We start from the raw sequence: 18818 nt of genomic DNA, 5'->3' as shown, positions 1-18818 counted from the left end.
AGGACCTGATTGAGGTGTAGAAAATTATGAGGGACGTTGATAGGATAGATAGGAAGAAACTTTTTCCCTTATCGGAGGGGTCAATAACCAGGCAGCATAGATTTAAGGTAAGGAGCAGGATGTTTTGAGGGGAGTCGAGAAATTTTTTTTTCGGCCAGAGGGTGGTTGGAGTCGGGAACACACTGCCTGAAGGGGTGGTAGAGGCATTTAAGAAGTATTTAGATGAGCACTTAAAACGCCATAGCATACAAGGCTACAGGCCAAGTGCTGGAAAATGGGATTAGTTTGGATGGGTGCTTGATGGTCGGCGCAGATGCATTGGGCCAAAGGCCCTGTTTCCGTGTTGTGTAACTCTATGACTCTAATCTTCAGAACTGAACACTAGTAATAAATTTGTAGTTGAGTGACTGCAGAATGTGGATATCAATACTGGAAACAATTTTCTGCAGATTAGCAGCTGAACTTCAAGCAGCTTCCTCGCAAGAGCTGGAGAGACTCCACTCAGAAGCCAGGACCCTACACAGGGGCGGGGCTTTCCCATGATTGACAACGGCTGAAACATGAATGTGACGTCATCGCGCAGAATGAGTGGAAATCGGCCGGGCACTGGCTGATGTCATTTCCTGGCAAAGCGGCATATTCTAAAGTTACGCATGCGTGATTAACTTTTCCTTCCACTGTGCAACGTCAGCGGCTAAAGAGTTTTGTCTTCCCAGTGGGAGAGATAGAGAAAACAGGTACCGGGGGTGGGAGAAAGCCGGTTGGGTCGGGGAGAGGAGAAATACGGCGGGGTTGGGGTTGAGGAGAAAGCCGGGGGGGTTGGGGTTGAGGAGAAAGCCGGGGGTTGAGGAGAAAGCCGGGGGGGTTGGGGTTGAGGAGAAAGCCGGGGGGGTTGGGGTTGAGGAGAAAGCCGGGGGGAGAGGAGAAAGCCGGGGGGGTTGGTTGGGAGAGAGGAGAAAGCCGGGGGGGTTGGTTGGGGGAGAGGAGAAAGCTGGTTGGGGGGGTTGGTTGGGGGAGAGGAGAAAGCTGGATGGGGGGGTTGGTTGGGGGAGAGGAGAAAGCTGGATGGGGGGGTTGGTTGGGGGAGAGGAGAAAGCTGGATGGGGGGGTTGGTTGGGGGAGAGGAGAAAGCTGGATGGGGGGGTTGGTTGGGGGAGAGGAGAAAGCTGGATGGGGGGGTTGGTTGGGGGAGAGGAGAAAGCTGGATGGGGGGGTTGGTTGGGGGAGAGGAGAAAGCTGGTTGGGGGGGTTGGTTGGGGGAGAGGAGAAAGCTGGTTGGGGGGGTTGGTTGGGGGAGAGGAGAAAGCTGGTTGGGGGGGTTGGTTGGGGGAGAGGAGAAAGCTGGTTGGGGGGGTTGGTTGGGGGAGAGGAGAAAGCTGGTTGGGGGGGTTGGTTGGGGGAGAGGAGAAAGCTGGTTGGGGGGGTTGGTTGGGGGAGAGGAGAAAGCTGGTTGGGGGGGTTGGTTGGGGGAGAGGAGAAAGCTGGTTGGGGGGGTTGGTTGGGGGAGAGGAGAAAGCTGGTTGGGGGGGTTGGTTGGGGGAGAGGAGAAAGCTGGTTGGGGGGGTTGGTTGGGGGAGAGGAGAAAGCTGGTTGGTTGGGGGAGAGGAGAAAGCTGGTTGGTTGGGGGAGAGGAGAAAGCTGGTTGGTTGGGGGAGAGGAGAAAGCCGGTTGGTTGGGGGAGAGGAGAAAGCCGGTTGGTTGGGGGAGAGGAGAAAGCCGGTTGGTTGGGGGAGAGGAGAAAGCCGGTTGGTTGGGGGAGAGGAGAAAGCCGGTTGGTTGGGGGAGAGGAGAAAGCCGGTTGGTTGGGGGAGAGGAGAAAGCCGGTTGGTTGGGGGAGAGGAGAAAGCTGGTTGGTTGGGGGAGAGGAGAAAGCTGGTTGGTTGGGGGAGAGGAGAAAGCTGGTTGGTTGGGGGAGAGGAGAAAGCTGGTTGGTTGGGGGAGAGGAGAAAGCTGGTTGGTTGGGGGAGAGGAGAAAGCTGGTTGGTTGGGGGAGAGGAGAAAGCTGGTTGGTTGGGGGAGAGGAGAAAGCTGGTTGGTTGGGGGAGAGGAGAAAGCTGGTTGGGGGGGGGGAAAGAGGAGAAAGCTGGTTGGGGGGGGGAAAGAGGAGAAAGCTGGTTGGGGGGGGGAAAGAGGAGAAAGCTGGTTGGGGGGGGGGAAAGAGGAGAAAGCTGGTTGGGGGGGGGAAAGAGGAGAAAGCTGGTTGGGGGGGGGAAAGAGGAGAAAGCTGGTTGAGGGGGGGAAAGAGGAGAAAGCTGGTTGGGGGGGGGAAAGAGGAGAAAGCTGGTTGGGGGGGGGGAAGAGGAGAAAGCTGGTTGGGGGGGGGGGAAGAGGAGAAAGCTGGTTGGGGGGGGGGGGAAGAGGAGAAAGCTGGTTGGTGGGGGGGAAGAGGAGAAAGCTGGTTGGTGGGGGGGAAGAGGAGAAAGCTGGTTGGGGGGGGGAAGAGGAGAAAGCTGGTTGTGGGGGGGGGGAAGAGGAGAAAGCTGGTTGTGGGGGGGGGGAAGAGGAGAAAGCTGGTTGGGGGGGGGAAGAGGAGAAAGCTGGTTGGGGGGGGGAAGAGGAGAAAGCTGGTTGGGGGGGGAGGAGAAAGCCGGGGTGGGAGGGGGGAGAGGAGAAAGCCGGGGTGGGAGGGGGGAGAGGAGAAAGCCGGGGTGGGAGGGGGGAGAGGAGAAAGCCGGGGTGGGAGGGGGGAGAGGAGAAAGCCGGTTGGTTGGGGGAGAGGAGAAAGCCGGTTGGTTGGGGGAGAGGAGAAAGCCGGTTGGTTGGGGGAGAGGAGAAAGCCGGTTGGTTGGGGGAGAGGAGAAAGCCGGTTGGTTGGGGGAGAGGAGAAAGCCGGTTGGTTGGGGGAGAGGAGAAAGCTGGTTGGTTGGGGGAGAGGAGAAAGCTGGTTGGTTGGGGGAGAGGAGAAAGCTGGTTGGTTGGGGGAGAGGAGAAAGCTGGTTGGTTGGGGGAGAGGAGAAAGCTGGTTGGTTGGGGGAGAGGAGAAAGCTGGTTGGTTGGGGGAGAGGAGAAAGCTGGTTGGTTGGGGGAGAGGAGAAAGCTGGTTGGTGGGGGGAAAGAGGAGAAAGCTGGTTGGGGGGGGGAAGAGGAGAAAGCTGGTTGGGGGGGGGAAGAGGAGAAAGCTGGTTGGGGGGGGGGGAGAGGAGAAAGCTGGTTGGGGGGGGGGAGAGGAGAAAGCTGGTTGGGGGGGGGAGAGGAGAAAGCTGGTTGGGGGGGGGGGGAGAGGAGAAAGCTGGTTGTGGGGGGGTTGGTTGGGGGAGAGGAGAAAGCTGGTTGTGGGGGGGTTGGTTGGGGGGGAGGAGAAAGCTGGTTGTGGGGGGAGGAGAAAGCCGGGGTGGGAGGGGGTAGAGGAGAAAGCCGGGGTGGGGGGGGAAGAGGAGGAAGCCGGGGTGGGAGGGGGTAGAGGAGAAAGCCGGGGTGGGGGGGGGGAAGAGGAGAAAGCCGGGGGAGGGGAGGGGGGGGTTGTTGGGGGAGAGGAGAAAGCCGGGGGTGGGGGGGGGGAGAATAGGAGAAAGCCGGCCGGGGGGGGGGTTGGGGGGAAGAGGAGAAAGCTGGTTGGGGGAGAGGAGAAAGCTGGGGGGACAGGAGAAAGTTGAGGGGAGGAGAAAGCTGGGGGGAGGGGCGAGAGAGGAGATAGCCGGGGGGAGGGGGGGTGGCGAGAGAGGAGAAAGCCGGGGGGAGAGAGGAGAAAGCCGGGGGGAGGGGTGGCGGAGAGAGGAGAAAGCCGGGGGGAGGGGGAGAGGAGAAGGCCGGGGAGGGGTGTGGGGGGAGATGGAGAGGAGAAAGCCGGGGGGGTGGGGAAGAGGGGGCAGTAGTGGGAGCGAGGAGGCGGGAAGTGGGTGGTGTGGGGGGAAGGGGTGAGCAGTTGGCGTGTGGGCTGAGGGGTTGAGAGAGTTAGTTGGGGGGGTGAGCGTGAAAGAGGGGCAGAGGGGTGGGGGGCAGAGAAGACAGAACGGGGGTGGGCAGGGGGGCAGAGTGTGGGGGAGGGAGTGATATAGGGGGGACATTTGGGCTTTGCTGTCCTTTCCCAAATTTGGACGTTTGTGGAATTTCACAAAATGAGGACTTGGGCATAATGTTCTCCAGGCTTCTTATTGTGAACCAGTTATAGATTCTTATACTTGATAATTTTAAACAGAACTGTTGAAGGCGCTTGTAATGTCTGAACTGGTGATTTATAGGAATCAATGCATTTTGTCGTATCAAGAAGCTTTTCCATTTGCCCTCATTACAGGACGCAATGGATCAAGTAATGCAGTTTGTGGAGCCCAGCCGCCAGTTTGTGAAGGATTCGATCAGACTTGTGAAAAGATGTACAAAGCCAGACAGGAAAGGTACATGCTTATTTTCAGCTGTGCATTGTCTTGTCTGAAGACACTACAATATAAAGCTAAGACTGTCTGGAGTTAACAGGATATGGTTGCAATATTTCTGGAGCATTACATAAGTAATAGGAGCAGGAGTAGACCATATGGCCCCTCGAGCCTGCTCTGTCATTCAATACGATCATGGCTCATCTAATCTTGGCCTCAACTCCACTTTCCTGTCTGTTCCTCATGACTCTTGACTCCCATACAATTTAAAAATCTGATTTTTTTTGTTGAGAGGGGGGTGATTCTTCTTGTTACTGCAAAATGGTTGCACATCAGAATGGTTGACGCTGAGCGGTCTGTAGTATGCTTACGCTGGTTGCATGTATTTTTTTCCATTAGTCATTGTGGAAGCTGTTGGCGAGTATTGTAGATCAATCACAGGAACCTAGAATTGCATAATTATGAAGTGCTTTGAGAAGGTAGAGTTTTTACTGTTCAGCGAATTGTCAAAAATAGTCATCAACTCAGGATTAGTACCAGAAGCATAACGGGGAGTCTGGATGGATTTTTTTTTTCATGTGTGGCATTCTTCTTGCAATTTGTTATTGAAGATGAATTAACTAATCGCACCATTTTGAGAACTAGTTTTAAAACAAAGAAAATAGCAGATAAAACAAGAACTGAAACTGGAATTGCTAACTCAGGCGTGAGAGCTAGCATTGGACTGATTGTGCTGGCAGTTTTTCTGTAAAATCACAGCTTTGTTTATGTCATTTGAACTTACAGATGTGCATATTGTTTTCTAGTCATGTGCTGTACATTATTAAATTGGCATGTTTATAATTCACTTTTTCAATAGCACACCTTGGCTATGGATCAAACAGATTGCCTGAGTAAGATGATATATATTCACCTAATATTATGAAAGTACAATTAAATTTTTCCTTCTGATAGTTTTGGTTATATGTACAGAAATGATAAAGCTAGAGTCCCTGCAACCATGGTGCTTTAATAACCACGATAGCCTGCCTGCACCCACTATTTGGGATGAAAAGGAAAATGAATAGAACGTGAGAGTGCTTGTGATAACATACGCATTAGGAGCAGGAGTAAGCCACTTGGCCCTTGGGGCATGCTCCGCCATTCAATAAGATCATGGCTGATCTGATTGTAACCTCAAATCCACATTTCCGCCTACCCCCAATAACCTTTCACCCCCTTGCTTAACAAGAATCTACCCCACCTTAAAAATATTCAAAAACTCTGCTTCCACTGCCATTTGAGGAAGAGTTTCAAAGACTCACGACCCTCTGAGAGAAAAGATTTCTCATCTCTGTCTTAAATGGCTGACTCCTTATTTTTAAACATTGAACAGCTACAAATATATGTACTGAAATCTACAGAATGTGATCTTTTCCTATTGAAAATATCTGCAAGAAGTACTGTCTGTATCCATAAAATAAGCAGCATTTTATCAATTTCGTAGGATGTTCGTGTACCATAGCGTACAGCACAAAACAATTCCAAAATACTTTTGTAAACTGTGAATTGCCAATTAGACAGTACAGTTCCTTTTAATGTTGGCTGAAGGAAATTGAATGAAGCTGTTGGATATTAGCTAAACTTCGGATGATTAACTTGTGTGCCAGTTTTGGGCAGAACAAAAAGTGCTGGGTGGTTTTGATAAATGGCTTAAAATTCTAGTCTGCAGCTTTAATATAAAAGGTTATTCAGGAATAAAATTTTATGGCTGGAATTTAGTTGAGGTGGTAGGGAAAAGTCCCAGCAGTGCCAAAGGGAACGGTGGCCATTGCTGGGACTGCACCCAGCGAGTGGAGTCACGATGAACGTCGCCTTGGAACAGGTAAGTGAGGATTGGGCCTCGCCAGGGACAATCGGCTAGGCCTTGGCGGTGGGGTCAGAGAGCAGGGCAAGGGAGGTAGTTTTAGCAGGGGCAGCCCCTGCTTCTGGGAGTGGGGGCCTCCGTGGGACACGGGGTGTCTGAACAGGAGGGCCCCCAGCCCGCTAGGAGGCTGCCTCAAGTGCCTTTCTGCCATGGGTAAAATACCAGCAGCGGCAGAAGGATGACCTTAAGCTGCAATTAATTGGCCATTTAAGGGCCTCAATTGACCTGGGGTGGGCAGGCCGTTTGCCAAATTCCTCGCCGCTGGTAAAATAACAGTGGGGGCGGATAGGCAACGGACACGGTACCTGCCACAACATTTTACCACCTCTCACCCCCCCTGCCTGCTCCTGGGGTGTTTGGGGGGGTGGGGGGGGGTTGGTGGTGGTGCTGTAAAATCCTGGCCTATGATTGTGCATGTCTCCGGGACTGACTATCTGTTAGGATACTTGCCAAATGATTCACAATTTTCAAAACAAATATTTCATTGAGCCATTTATTGATTTCATTGGCCTCTAACCAATTCCATAATGTAAACCATGCTTGTACTGTATTTGTTTTATTCACATGACATTTGTACTACCGATTTTAGAATGATTAAATCGTGTTCGTAGTTTTCCTACACGCTCTTAGGAACTAATTAAACCTTTTTTAAAAAGTTAAATTTTCACAGAGCAGTTTTGTTTAGTTTTAGTTTAGAGATACAACACTGAAACAGGCCCTTCGGCCCACCGAGTCTGTGCTGACCATCAACCACCCATTTATACTAATCCTACACTAATTCCATATTCCTACCACATCCCCACCTGTCCCTATATTTTCCCTACCACCTACCCCTATATTTTCCCTACCACCTACCTATCTTTTTTTTTCTTTTTGGGCCTCCTTATCTCGAGAGACAATGGATATGCGCCTGGAGGTGGTCAGTGGTTTGTGAAGCAGCGCCTGGAGTGGCTATAAAGGCCAATTCTGGAGTGACAGGCTCTTCCACAGGTGCTGCAGAGAAATTTGTTTGTCGGGGCTGTTGCACAGTTGGCTCTCCCCTTGCGCCTCTGTCTTTTTTCCTGCCAACTACTAAGTCTCTTCGACTCGCCACAATTTAGCCCTGTCTTTATGGCTGCCCGCCAGCTCTGGCGAATGCTGGCAACTGACTCCCACGACTTGTGATCAATGTCACACGATTTCATGTCGCGTTTGCAGACGTCTTTATAGCGGAGACATGGACGGCCGGTGGGTCTGATACCAGTGGCGAGCTCGCTGTACAATGTGTCTTTGGGGATCCTGCCATCTTCCATGCGGCTCACATGGCCAAGCCATCTCAAGTGCCGCTGTCTCAGTAGTGTGTATAAGCTGGGGGTGTTGGCCGCTTCAAGGACTTCTGTGTTGGAGATATAGTCCTGCCACCTGATGCCAAGTATTCTCCGAAGGCAGCGAAGATGGAATGAATTGAGACGTCGCTCTTGGCTGGCATACGTTGTCCAGGCCTCGCTGCCGTAGAGCAAGGTACTGAGGACACAGGCCTGATACACTCGGACTTTTGTGTTCCGTGTCAGTGCGCCATTTTCCCACACTCTCTTGGCCAGTCTGGACATAGCAGTGGAAGCCTTACCCATGCGCTTGTTGATTTCTGCATCTAGAGACAGGTTACTGGTGATAGTTGAGCCTAGGTAGGTGAACTCTTGGAACCACTTCCAGAGCGTGGTCGCCAATATTGATGGATGGAGCATTTCTGACGTCCTGCCCCATGATCGTTTTCTTGAGGCTGATGGTTAGACCAAATTCATTGCAGGCACCTACCTATACTAGGGGCAATTTATAATGGCCAATTTACCTATCAACCTGCAAGTCTTTGGCATGTGGGAGGAAACCGGAGCACCCAGAGGAAGCCCACGCATACACGGGGAGAACTTGCAAACTCCACACAGGCAGTACCCAGAATTGAACCCGGGTCACTGGAGCTGTGAGGCTGCGGTGCTAACCACTGCACCACTGTGCAAATAATTGTCGTACTCCCAAAAGAAGGATGATCCCTATAATACTTTACCATTAATAAAAGTGACCAGCTGCCTGAAGGTGCAACAATGATATGCTTATGGATGCATTGTTTATTAGACCTGTCTTTCAACTATCAATACTTTAGTATTTAACAATTTTTTTGTAATGTGAAAATGAAATCAATTTTGACATTCCTGTGTGGCTTCCATTTTACAGAATTTCAAAAGATTGCCATGGCAACAGCTATTGGATTTGCTATTATGGGATTCATCGGTTTCTTTGTGAAGCTCATCCACATCCCCATTAATAACATTATTGTGTAAGTATTCAGTAGTTTTAAAGACTGACAACAGTTGTCTTTCATTTAATGTAGACTGTTTTCATTACTCCAGATTTATGCTTGTGAAAGTTTTGAGGGGAAATGGATAGAAAAAAATGAGGTAGTTATACATTTGAGGATGTGGGAGAATATTTTGTTTTGGGTCCAGATCTAGTATTTTTGACACAATTTTCATTCCTTCATTAAAAAAAATCAGGTGCATAGATTTAACTACTCAGTGCAACTTGTGGTTCTGCTTGGCAAACCATCTTGATGTTTGGAACAGTATTCCCTTTTTATGCGGAAAACATTAATGAAATTAAAAGTAGCATTATGCAGGATAATAATCGAACTGGATTAGAAACAGATGCTGGTAAGAGGTAATGTTAGATGGTCGTGAGCAGAAGAATACGAACAGATCAGTTACTGGGCCCCTGTTGTTAATCAAGGTAAATGACCTAAATAATGAAATTGAATGTAAGCAAGCTACATTTTCTTCCATAAAGGCACGGGAGTCGAAATAGAATGCAGCTAAAGATGTGCACAAAAGGATTTAGACCATTTATGCAGTTTGATGAAATGTAATATTAAATACTGAGACATAAAGTGTGGGGGCACATGTGTCGTTGCTCATGGCAATTTTACAAGAAATGGGATATATCGCCAGAGCAGTAGATTAAGTTATACTAAGTCTTTAGAACGTACTGGCCAGTCCGTACTGTTTGGTTTTGGAGACTGCTGCAAAACAGTATAACCTACTTGCACCTTAAAAGGTTCAGAAAGATCAGTGGGACTGATAACAAATCTACGTGGGATAATTTAAATTTGAGAGAAGGTGCTTAAGAGGAAACTTCATCAAAATATCTAGAACCCAGATTACTACTTAAAAGAAAACTGAGAAAATGAAACAGGAGTAGAAGTGGGAATTGGTGAAAAGTAAATTTAGCGTAGAAAACAGGAAACACTTTACTGAATAATAAATGTTTGAGCTTTGGGCACATATGACCCTTTCTTAATGCTGCATGGAGCATACTGTATCCAATGAAAGCAATTCACAATTGTTACAGTGCAGAAGGAGGGCATTCAGCCCATTGTGTCTGCACATCTCTCTGAATGACCAATTCACCTAATGATATTCCCCTACCTTCTCTCTAAAACCCTTTCTAATTCCCTTTCGAATGCTTCCACCACACCATCAGGCAGTGCATGCCAGATCCTAACCACTTGCTGCATGAAAAGTTTTTCCTCATGTCGCTTTTGCTAATCACTTTAAATCTGCCCCCTCTTGTTCTCGATCCTTTCACGAGTGGGAACAGTTTTTCCCTATCCACTCTGTCCAGACCCCTCATGCTTTTGAAGACCTCTATCATATCTCCACTCAGCCTTCTCTTTAAGGAAAACAGTCCCAACTTCTCCAATCTGTCTTCATACCTGAAGTTCCTCATCCCTGGAACCATTCTTGTGAATTTTTTCTGCACTGTCTCCCATGCCTTCACATCTTTCCTAAAGTGTGGCACCTAGAACTGGATGCAGTACTCCAGTTGAGGCCAAACTAGTCTTATACAAGTTTACCATAACCTCCTTGCTCTTGTAATCTGTCACTATTAATAAAACCCAGGATACTGTATGCTCTGTCAACCTGTCCTGCCGCCCTCAATGACTTATACCCGCAGGTCCCTCTGCTCTTGCACGCCCTTTAGAATTGTATCCTTTGTTATATTGTCCCTCCATGTTGTTCTTACCAAAATGAATTACTTCACATTTCTCTGCATTGAACTTCATCTGCCACTTGTCCGCACATTCCACCAACTTGTCTATGTCCTTCTGAAATTCTACACTATCCTCCTCACAGTTCACAATTGTTCCAGGTTTCGAATGATCACCTTAAACTATCAGTCAAATGCTTGTATTGTTGAGGCTTTCACTTCTGCGATTTCATATTCCTCTGGTCATGTACGGTGAGATCCTTGAGAAGTTTTCATGTTTGTTATATGTGTAGCTTTTCATATCAGGTAGCATCCTAGTGAATCTGCATCTTGCTTTCTCCATTGCCTCAACATTCTCCCTATACTCCACAGCATACACTTGTAGATAGTACTCAATGCTCTTAAGATTTTTTTAATATAGATTCATCATTATATCTCTTTCCAAGTTCTATGCCTTTTGACATATTAGGTATTTCATTAACTTTTTTTATGGCCTTATCCACCTGCAAGGTTTTTTTTTGGGCGGCACAGTGGTTAGCTCCGCAGCCTCACAGCTCCAGCGACCCGGGTTCGGTTCTGGGTACTACCTATGTGGAGTTTGCAAGTTCGCGTGGGTTTCCGCTGGGTGCTCCAGTTTCCTCCCACAGCCTAAGACTTGCAGGTTGATAGGCAAATTGGCCATTGTAAATTGCCCCTGGTATAGGTAGGTGGTTGGAAAATTGAGGGAAGGTGGGGATGTGGTAGGGAATATGGGATTAATGTAGGATTAAGTATAAATGGGTAGTTGCTGGTTGGCACAGACTCGATGGGCCGAAGGGCCTGTTTCAGTGCTGTATCACTTTATGACTCTGTCTTGTGAAACTGAATCATGAAATCACTTTGCTTTTCCACATTGCCCAGCCTTGTCCCTTTCAAAGTCTAATAATTACTTTTCCAGAATGTACCACCCCATATTTATTGACAGTGAATTTGATCTGCCACGTGGTCCGCTGAGCTTTAGTACCGTCTCCAAATTTTAACACCTCTAGCTTTGTATCCAAGTCATTGTGCACATGTGCAGCTGTGAGAACACAACAACACTGCTACTCATTTACAAACACGGAGAAACTGCTTTTTTTAATTCTTTCATGGGATGTGGGTGTTTCTGGCAAGGCCAGCATTTGTTGCCCATGCCTAATTGCCCCTGACAACTGAGTGGCTTGCTAGGGTAGTTGAAAGTCAACCACATTGCTGTGGGCCTGGAGTCACAGGTAGGCCAGACCAGGTAAGGACAGCAGATTTCCCTCCCTAAAGGACATTAGTGAACCAGATGGGTTTTTATGACAATTGATGATAGTTGCATGGTACCATTACTGAGACTAGCTTTCAATTTTATTGATTAATTGAATTTAAATTCCACTAGTTGCCATGATGGGATTTGAACCTGTGAACCCAGGCATTAACCTGGGCCTCTGCATTACTAGTTCAGTGACATTAACACTAGTCCACCATCTCCCCTATTGTGTGTTGCTTCCCTGGAGCCAGGGTAAAGGACATTGTGGGGAGGGTGCAGAATATTTTGCAGGGGGAAGGGAGTGAGCCAGAAGTTGTGGTAAACTTGAGTATTACCGACAGAGACAGCTGGTATTGAGGTCAGATTTTCAGGAGCTAGGGAGGCAGTTAAAGAGTAGGACCTCGAATGTGGTAATCTCTGGATTACTCCACGCACTAACGTGAGTAGAAATAAGAAGATAGGGAGGATTGATGCGTGGCTTGAAGCATAGTGCAGGATGGAGGGCTTCAGATTCTTGGGTCACTGGGAACAGTTCTGGGGCCGAAGGCACCTATTCAAAAGGGATGGGTTACACGTCAACAGGACTGGGACCAATGTCCTTGTGGGGAGATTCACTAGTGTGGTTGGGGAGGGATGAACTAAATTGGCAGGGGGATTAGTACCAGCATATAGAAGTAGAAAAGAGGAATAAGATGCATGATGTGAGTGTGTTGGACAGTACTGGAGAAGAGAGTAGTTCCATATTAGATTGGAGTGGACTGTGAAGAACTATGAGGAATGCAAAGACAGGATTACAATGCGTATATGTAAACGCACAAAGTTTGGTGAAATACAGGCACAAATAGCATTACGGGAATATGTAATGGCAATAACGGAAATATGGCTTAAAAATGGTGAGGACTGGGCGCTTAATATACAAGGATATAAGGTGTTCAGAAAAGGTAGAGAAGGTTAAAAGAGAGATGGGGTGGAAGTACTGATTAGGGAATACATCGTAGTTTTGGAAAGAGGGGATGTTCTTGAGGGGGCAAGGACAGAATCCATTTGGTTAGAGTTGAGAAGCAAAAAGGGAATGAGCATGCCACTGGGGCTATTCTATAGGCATCCAAATAGTGAGAGGGAAGAGCAAATCTGTAGGGAAATCACAGAAATATGCAACAACTGTAGAATGGTGATTATTATCCAAATATCGATTGGGATAATGCTGGAGTTAAGGGTGAGCAGAGGGAGGAATTTCTGAAATGTGCTCAGGAGAACCTCCTTCATTGGTATGTTCTTGGCCCAGCTAGAAAGGAGGCATTGCTGGATCTGGTGCTAGAAAATGAGATGGACCATGTGTCTGTTGGGGAGCACGAGAAGGGATTTAGCCAGCGTAAAATGGAATTAAAGAATGAAAGAAAAAATTGTAACAGAACAATGGGTTATCTTTAGGGAAGAGATACTTCAGGTAAAAGCTAGGTACATTCCAACAAGGGCCAAAGGTAGGGGAACCAAAAACAAGGTTCCTTGGATGACTAGGGAGACAGAGATTATGATGCATGTCAGATGAATTCTTCAAGTGAGAACCCGGCCAAATACAATAAGATGAGAGGGGTGGTGAAGAAGAAAATAAGACTGGCAAAGAAAGAATGAGATTAGAATGGCAGTCAACATAAAAGGGAACCCAAAAATCTCCTAACAGCATGTACATAGTATATGCTTAGAGGCGCAGGGCAAGTCTAGAATATTTGAGTACCTTGTTTCGGTGTTTACCAAGGAAGAGGAATCTGACAAAATATTGGTAGAAGCAGAGGGAGTAGAGGCAATGGATAGGGTAAAAAAAAAAATTGAGAGGGAGGAGGTACTGGAAAGGCTGGCTATGCTTAGGGTAGATATGTTACCTGGTCCAAATAGCTTGCATCCAGGTTGCTTAAGGAAGTTGGGGTGGAGATAGCAGAAGGGCTTGCCATAATTTTCCCTAGATATGGTGGAGGTGCTAGAGGATTCAAGAGTGGCAAATGTGACACTCATATTCAAGAAAGGGCGCAAGGACAGTCCTAGCAACTACAGGCCAGTTAGTTTAACATCAGTGGTGGGTAAAGTTTTAGAAACAATAATCAAGGGAAAGATTCAACAGGCACTTGGAGAGGTTTAAGTTAATTTAGGGCAGCCAGCACGGATTTGTAAAAGGCAGATCATGCTTGAGTAAACTAATTGATTTTTTTGATGAAGAGAATGTGGTGGATGTTGTCTATATGGATTTTAAGGACGTGTTTGATAAAGAACCACATAAAAGTCTGGTTAACAAAATAGAGGCTCATGGAATAGGAAGTCAGTGTCCGATTGGATAAACAATTGGCTTAAGCACAAAAAAAATGACTTGTGGTAAATGGTTGTTTTTAAGACTGGAGGATGGTAGACAGTGGTGTTCAAGGATCAGTGCTAGGGCCACTCTTTTTTTGCTATAGATAAGTGACTTGGATCTTGGAATAAAGAGCAGAATTTCAAAATTTGACGATGATACCAAACTTGGAGAAGTGGCAAACAGTGAGGATGATGTAAATCGCCTGCCAACAGGACATAGGCCGACGGAATTTAATAGACAAGTGTGAGGTGATGCATTTTTGCAGAAGTGTTAGGGTGAGGCAATACAGACTTAATGACATGGTTCTAAAGAGTGTGCAGGAACAGGGAGACCTGGGGGTGCATGTGCATTGATCTTTGAAGGTGGCAGGACATATTGAGAGTTGTTAGCAAAGCATATGGGATCTGGGGCTTCATAAATAGAGGTATTGAGTACAAAAGCTGGGAAGTTTTGCTGAAACTTCATAAAAATCACATTCCTACTCTCTTGTTCTTCCCTGCTAACCAATTCCTAATCTCATTTGCTACTATTTTCTCTTAATTCTGTATCCCTTAATCTTATCCAGTATTCTACTTTGCAAAGGCTTAATAAAAGTGAACTTAAAACCTCTGCGTTTCTTCCATGCACAGTATGTTACCTCAAAGCACTCAAGTTTATCAAGCAGAATCTTCCTTCATGAAACCAAAGTTGCCTGGTTCTCAGTTTCTCCATCTAGATATTTAGTAATTTCATAATTAAAAGATTCACAAATTTTCCCTACCACAGATATTAAACGAACTGACCTGTCATTACCAGGGTTTGCTCTGTCTTCCTTTTTGAAAATGGTTGCACTATTAGTTATTCACTTCTGGCACTTTTAGCAATTTCCATTAGTACCTGAAATCTAATTCTTGGACTTGCATTTAACCAATTCAGGATTTCCCTCCATTCCTAGTATCATCCTGTTGTGTAAGGACAAGAGCGCTTAAGGATCCTTGCCAGTTTCTGATTATCTTTTACTAATTCACTTCTTTTGGATTCTGTCTTTCATTAAACATTTCTCCATTTTATGGACATATTTGTAGAACACTAACAGTTTCTGAGATTCTTTACTTTTTTCCTTATTTTCTTCTATTCTTTTCTCATACCTATAAGCCTCATATGCACTCCTCTTCAGTATTGTTTTGTTTCTAACTTCCTTGATTTTCTATGGTGTCCTGAACCTTGAAGTAGTCTTTTTAAAAATAGCCCAACTCTGATCTAAAGTCCAACTTATATTGTCATCCAGAGATCAGGGAGCACTGTAAAGTAAATGTGGTAAAACTGCAGTTCCCATTTTAGCTGGTCTTCAGTGGACAAGTGAAGTGATATTTTGCAACTTCCCAAGGACTTAGTGGAAAGAATTTGAATGTTTCACATTGTTTTTTTTAATATAACAAATGTAAATGATGATTTAAAAACCTGAACCTGAATTGCATAGATTGTAGAGTAAGCATTAAAATTGAAGATAATGAACTAATGGATGTTTAAATCTTTTCACAGTGGTGGTTAAGACGTTTAACATGACGAAATGAAGATGGGAGGATACCAAGGAACGTTTATTCTATACTTTACGCTGTAATGAATCAATAAATCATTTTGAATTCTATAACCATTTATATAAAGTTGGCTCGTGTTGCATTCTGTTTCATCTAAAGGCACAGACTGATCAGTTGAGGTGTCTCTTTATCCCCATTGTCCACAGTAGAGGCTGATCTGTTTCTATTGTCACAGTCCCACTTCCATCATAAGTGTTGGAGGTGCTGACCAGCTTCCCAAATTGAAGTACTTGATTAGCTGCAAAAGAGAACATTGATAGAAAATTACTTTTCATCCATGACCTGTTGGAATGTAGAAGTCACGGTGGGATAAAGAATAACTTAAACTCTACCAAGCTGCAACTTTACCTATGGAGAATACAATCATACATGAGTGAATCTGACCCCTTCTGATAGCCAGCTACAAGTGGCATGCTCCACTTAGCTGCAGGCATCACACAGATGGAGTGAAATAAATGGGAAGTGATAACTGCTCACCCTCTGCTTCGTGTTTCTATAGCAATCAGTGGAGGAGCAGTGTCTTTCAGATGCTTTTGAAACTGAATTGACTGTTTACTTTGGACTTTCTCCTATACCTCTTTGAACTTGCTGACTCCTTCCAACAGCATATGAACATATGAGTTAGGAGCAGAAGTAGGCCATTCGGCCCCTCGAGCTTACTCCGTCATTTAATAAGATAGTGGCTGATCTGTTTGTGTTTCACACTCTCATTTACCCTGATAACCTTTGATTCCCTTGCCTAACAAGAATCTCTTTATCTGCCTTAAAAATGTTCAATGACCCTGCCTCCACCACCTTCTGAAGCAGAGTATCAAAGTCGCACAACCCTCGGAAAACAATTCTCGTCTCTGTCCTAAAAGGGTGACCCCTAGTTGTGGGCTCACCCATAACAGGAAACATCCTTTCTATATCCACCTTATCAAGAACGTTCAGGATCTTAAAAGCTTCAATCAAGGCTCCCCTTGCTCTTCTAAACTCCTGTGTAAACAAGGCCAGTCAGGGATGATTTACTCCTACCTTTTCAAATAGTCATTATTCATAATATGAGTAAGTCAGCTCACCACTTAGCTTTTGGTTGAGAGAGGTTGGATGAGCATTTGAGGATTTATTTCCCCCCACCCCTCCCAATCTTTTTGTGTGCGCTGGGGCCTACTGCCCAGGAACATCTTTGCTTGTTACTTTTCTGCCAGGAGATGGTGCTATAGGGCAGTGTAAAGCTATTTTGTAAATTGGTTGTGTGGTGCAGGAAGGCAGTGCGTGGCTAAACTTGGAGCCATCTGAGTGCAAACCATGGAGTCTTACATGCTATGTACGCAGCTTAAAATCAATATTTCCATTAATTTGTATACTTTGACTTGGAGGGTGTGCCACACAGGTTCACCTTGAATTAGAAGATTGCCCTATGAGGGGAGACTGAGTAAACTAGGCCTGTTTAGAAGAATGAGAGGTGATCTCATTGAAAAGTATAAAATTCCTCGAGGACTTCACAGGGCAGATGGTGAAAGAGTCAGACTTGCTGGAGAGTCAAGATCTAAGGATAGTATCAGGCTAAAGGGTCAGTCATTTACGACTGAAGGTTGTGAATGTTTGGAATTCTCTACCCCGGAGAGCTGTGAATGTTCAAGACAAATCAAAATGATTTTTGGCACTAAAGGAATCAAGTTGATATTGAAGTTCAACCATGATCTTAGTGAATTGCAGCCTGCTCCTGTTTCTTATGTAGCTGACCACATCATTCTTCATTGCTCTGTATACGCCTATGGTCCTAGTCCTATCTGCCTTGATGTAGCCTTATTTTCCTGCAATGGTTTCTCCAGTCGCCTCTGAGGATTTCCAACCTTTCTATTGATATTGGCAAACATGGAGTGAGCTTTCATAGGTGGGCTGATGTTACTCAGTTTTACCTATCTACCATCTTCCATGAATCCACGGTTTGCTGTTTGGCTTCCTCACTGATCAAGATGTGGGGTTGGGGCAGGGGAGACAACAAAACCTTGGGCTACAGAGGATGGCAAGCCTGATTGCCACCTGAATGAGAGAGGAGGGGTAGTGGTGGGAGACCCAGAATTTAGTTTCCACTGGCCTTATAAATCTCTGTGAGGGATATAGATTGATTTTTCCCTGCACTGACATATAGTAAAAGTGTGGGGGAGAGGGTATAATAAGCACTTATCTAAACTAAGGTACAAAATTGACACCATTCCCCTCCACCCCCATTAAATTAAATGGGAGGACAATCGTGTGTAGTTTTTCACATGTGCTTCTGCCCAGTACTGAAGAGTAAAATCCAACCCACTGCATATAGCAGGTGATTGAGGGTCAAGACCTTCAAGTTAAGTGCCAACATCTATCTATATGTTTGATCGGCAGCTCTTTCAAAGTTAGACATTTTTAAATTGCCATTGCCTCAACTTTTTCTTTGAAAAATGTTTCATAACCTGTCTTGTCTAAATTGGGTAATCCATCTGATGGATAGCCAGCACCAGTCCACCAGGTAAAGGTTAATATTCAGCGACCCAATGTCCGATCCAGTTTACACTGTAGTTTAGTGCAGCTGACACAACTGTTTGTCATTTTCCATCTTAAGAGGCAGAATATCTTTACTGTAGTTATATGGTATTTCATTGCTTCATAATAAAACTAGTGAAGTGTTTATTCTAACAGTTTTCTGAAGTGGTGGGGCTTGAATCAACAATCTTTTGAAGCAGAGGTGAGAATACCACCACTCAGCCAAGACTGACAAATATATAATTCTATCTACGTAAAAAAATCGGGGGGGGGGGGAGAAATGTGGTGTGGCAGAGGAAAGTACCATAACTGAGTTTGATCCTGTCCTCGTATATTTTGGATAGTGATCAAAAGTGAATCCTGACTTTTGTGCCCCTTCCTCAAGCAGGTGGCACTGAGGCAGATTTCCCCAGCTAAAATCATGTAACTTGGCACCTATTTATTGATCTAGAATTTTCTGCAACAGTGAGATCAGCAATGTATGCTGGAACATTTTCTATTTTGTTCACCCTTGCAAAATTACTCCAAAATTTACTGGATTTGTGATTACAATATTGGGCAGCACAGTGGCTAGCACCGCAGCCCCAGCGGCCCGGGTTCGATTCTGGGTACTGCCTGTGTGGAGTTTGCAAGTTCTCCCTATTACCGCGTGGGTTTCCTCCCACAGCCAAAGACCTGCAGGTTGATAGGGAAATTGGCCATTGTAAATTGCCCCTAGTGTAGGTTGGTGGTAGGAGAATTGTGGGGATGTGGTAGGGAATATGGGATTAATGTAGGATTAGTATAAAATGGGTGGTTGATGGTTGGCACAGACTCGGTGGGCCGAAAGGCTGTATCGCTAAATAAATAAAATATGTCACAGTGAATCAGAAGCAGTGCAGCT

At 45.9% G+C, this 18818-nt stretch overlaps 2 protein-coding genes across 10 annotated transcripts in view; one reads left to right on the top strand and one right to left on the bottom strand.

Moving 5' to 3' along the window:
* Window positions 1-626: 626 nt before the first annotated feature.
* sec61g (SEC61 translocon subunit gamma) lies at window positions 627-15493 on the top strand. Its single transcript, XM_068011542.1, has 4 exons — window positions 627-737; window positions 4232-4331; window positions 8425-8527; window positions 15372-15493. Exons 2-4 carry the CDS (start codon window positions 4238-4240, stop codon window positions 15379-15381), a joined length of 207 nt encoding a protein of 68 aa, XP_067867643.1. The 5' UTR covers window positions 627-737; window positions 4232-4237; the 3' UTR covers window positions 15382-15493.
* Window positions 15372-18818, bottom strand: part of tpk1 (thiamin pyrophosphokinase 1) — a 439182-nt gene continuing 435735 nt past the window's right edge. For all 9 annotated transcript variants that reach the window (XM_068011462.1, XM_068011518.1, XM_068011480.1 and 6 more), the window contains one exon: window positions 15372-15665. In XM_068011462.1, coding sequence (XP_067867563.1) covers window positions 15538-15665 — 128 coding nt within the window. In that variant the 3' untranslated portion in view covers window positions 15372-15537. The remainder of the gene's footprint in view (window positions 15666-18818) is intronic.

The sequence above is a fragment of the Heterodontus francisci genome, chromosome 2 (genome assembly GCF_036365525.1).
Source record: "Heterodontus francisci isolate sHetFra1 chromosome 2, sHetFra1.hap1, whole genome shotgun sequence".
Classification (NCBI taxonomy): Eukaryota; Metazoa; Chordata; class Chondrichthyes; order Heterodontiformes; family Heterodontidae; genus Heterodontus; species Heterodontus francisci.
This window is presented reverse-complemented; position numbering and strand designations above follow the sequence as displayed.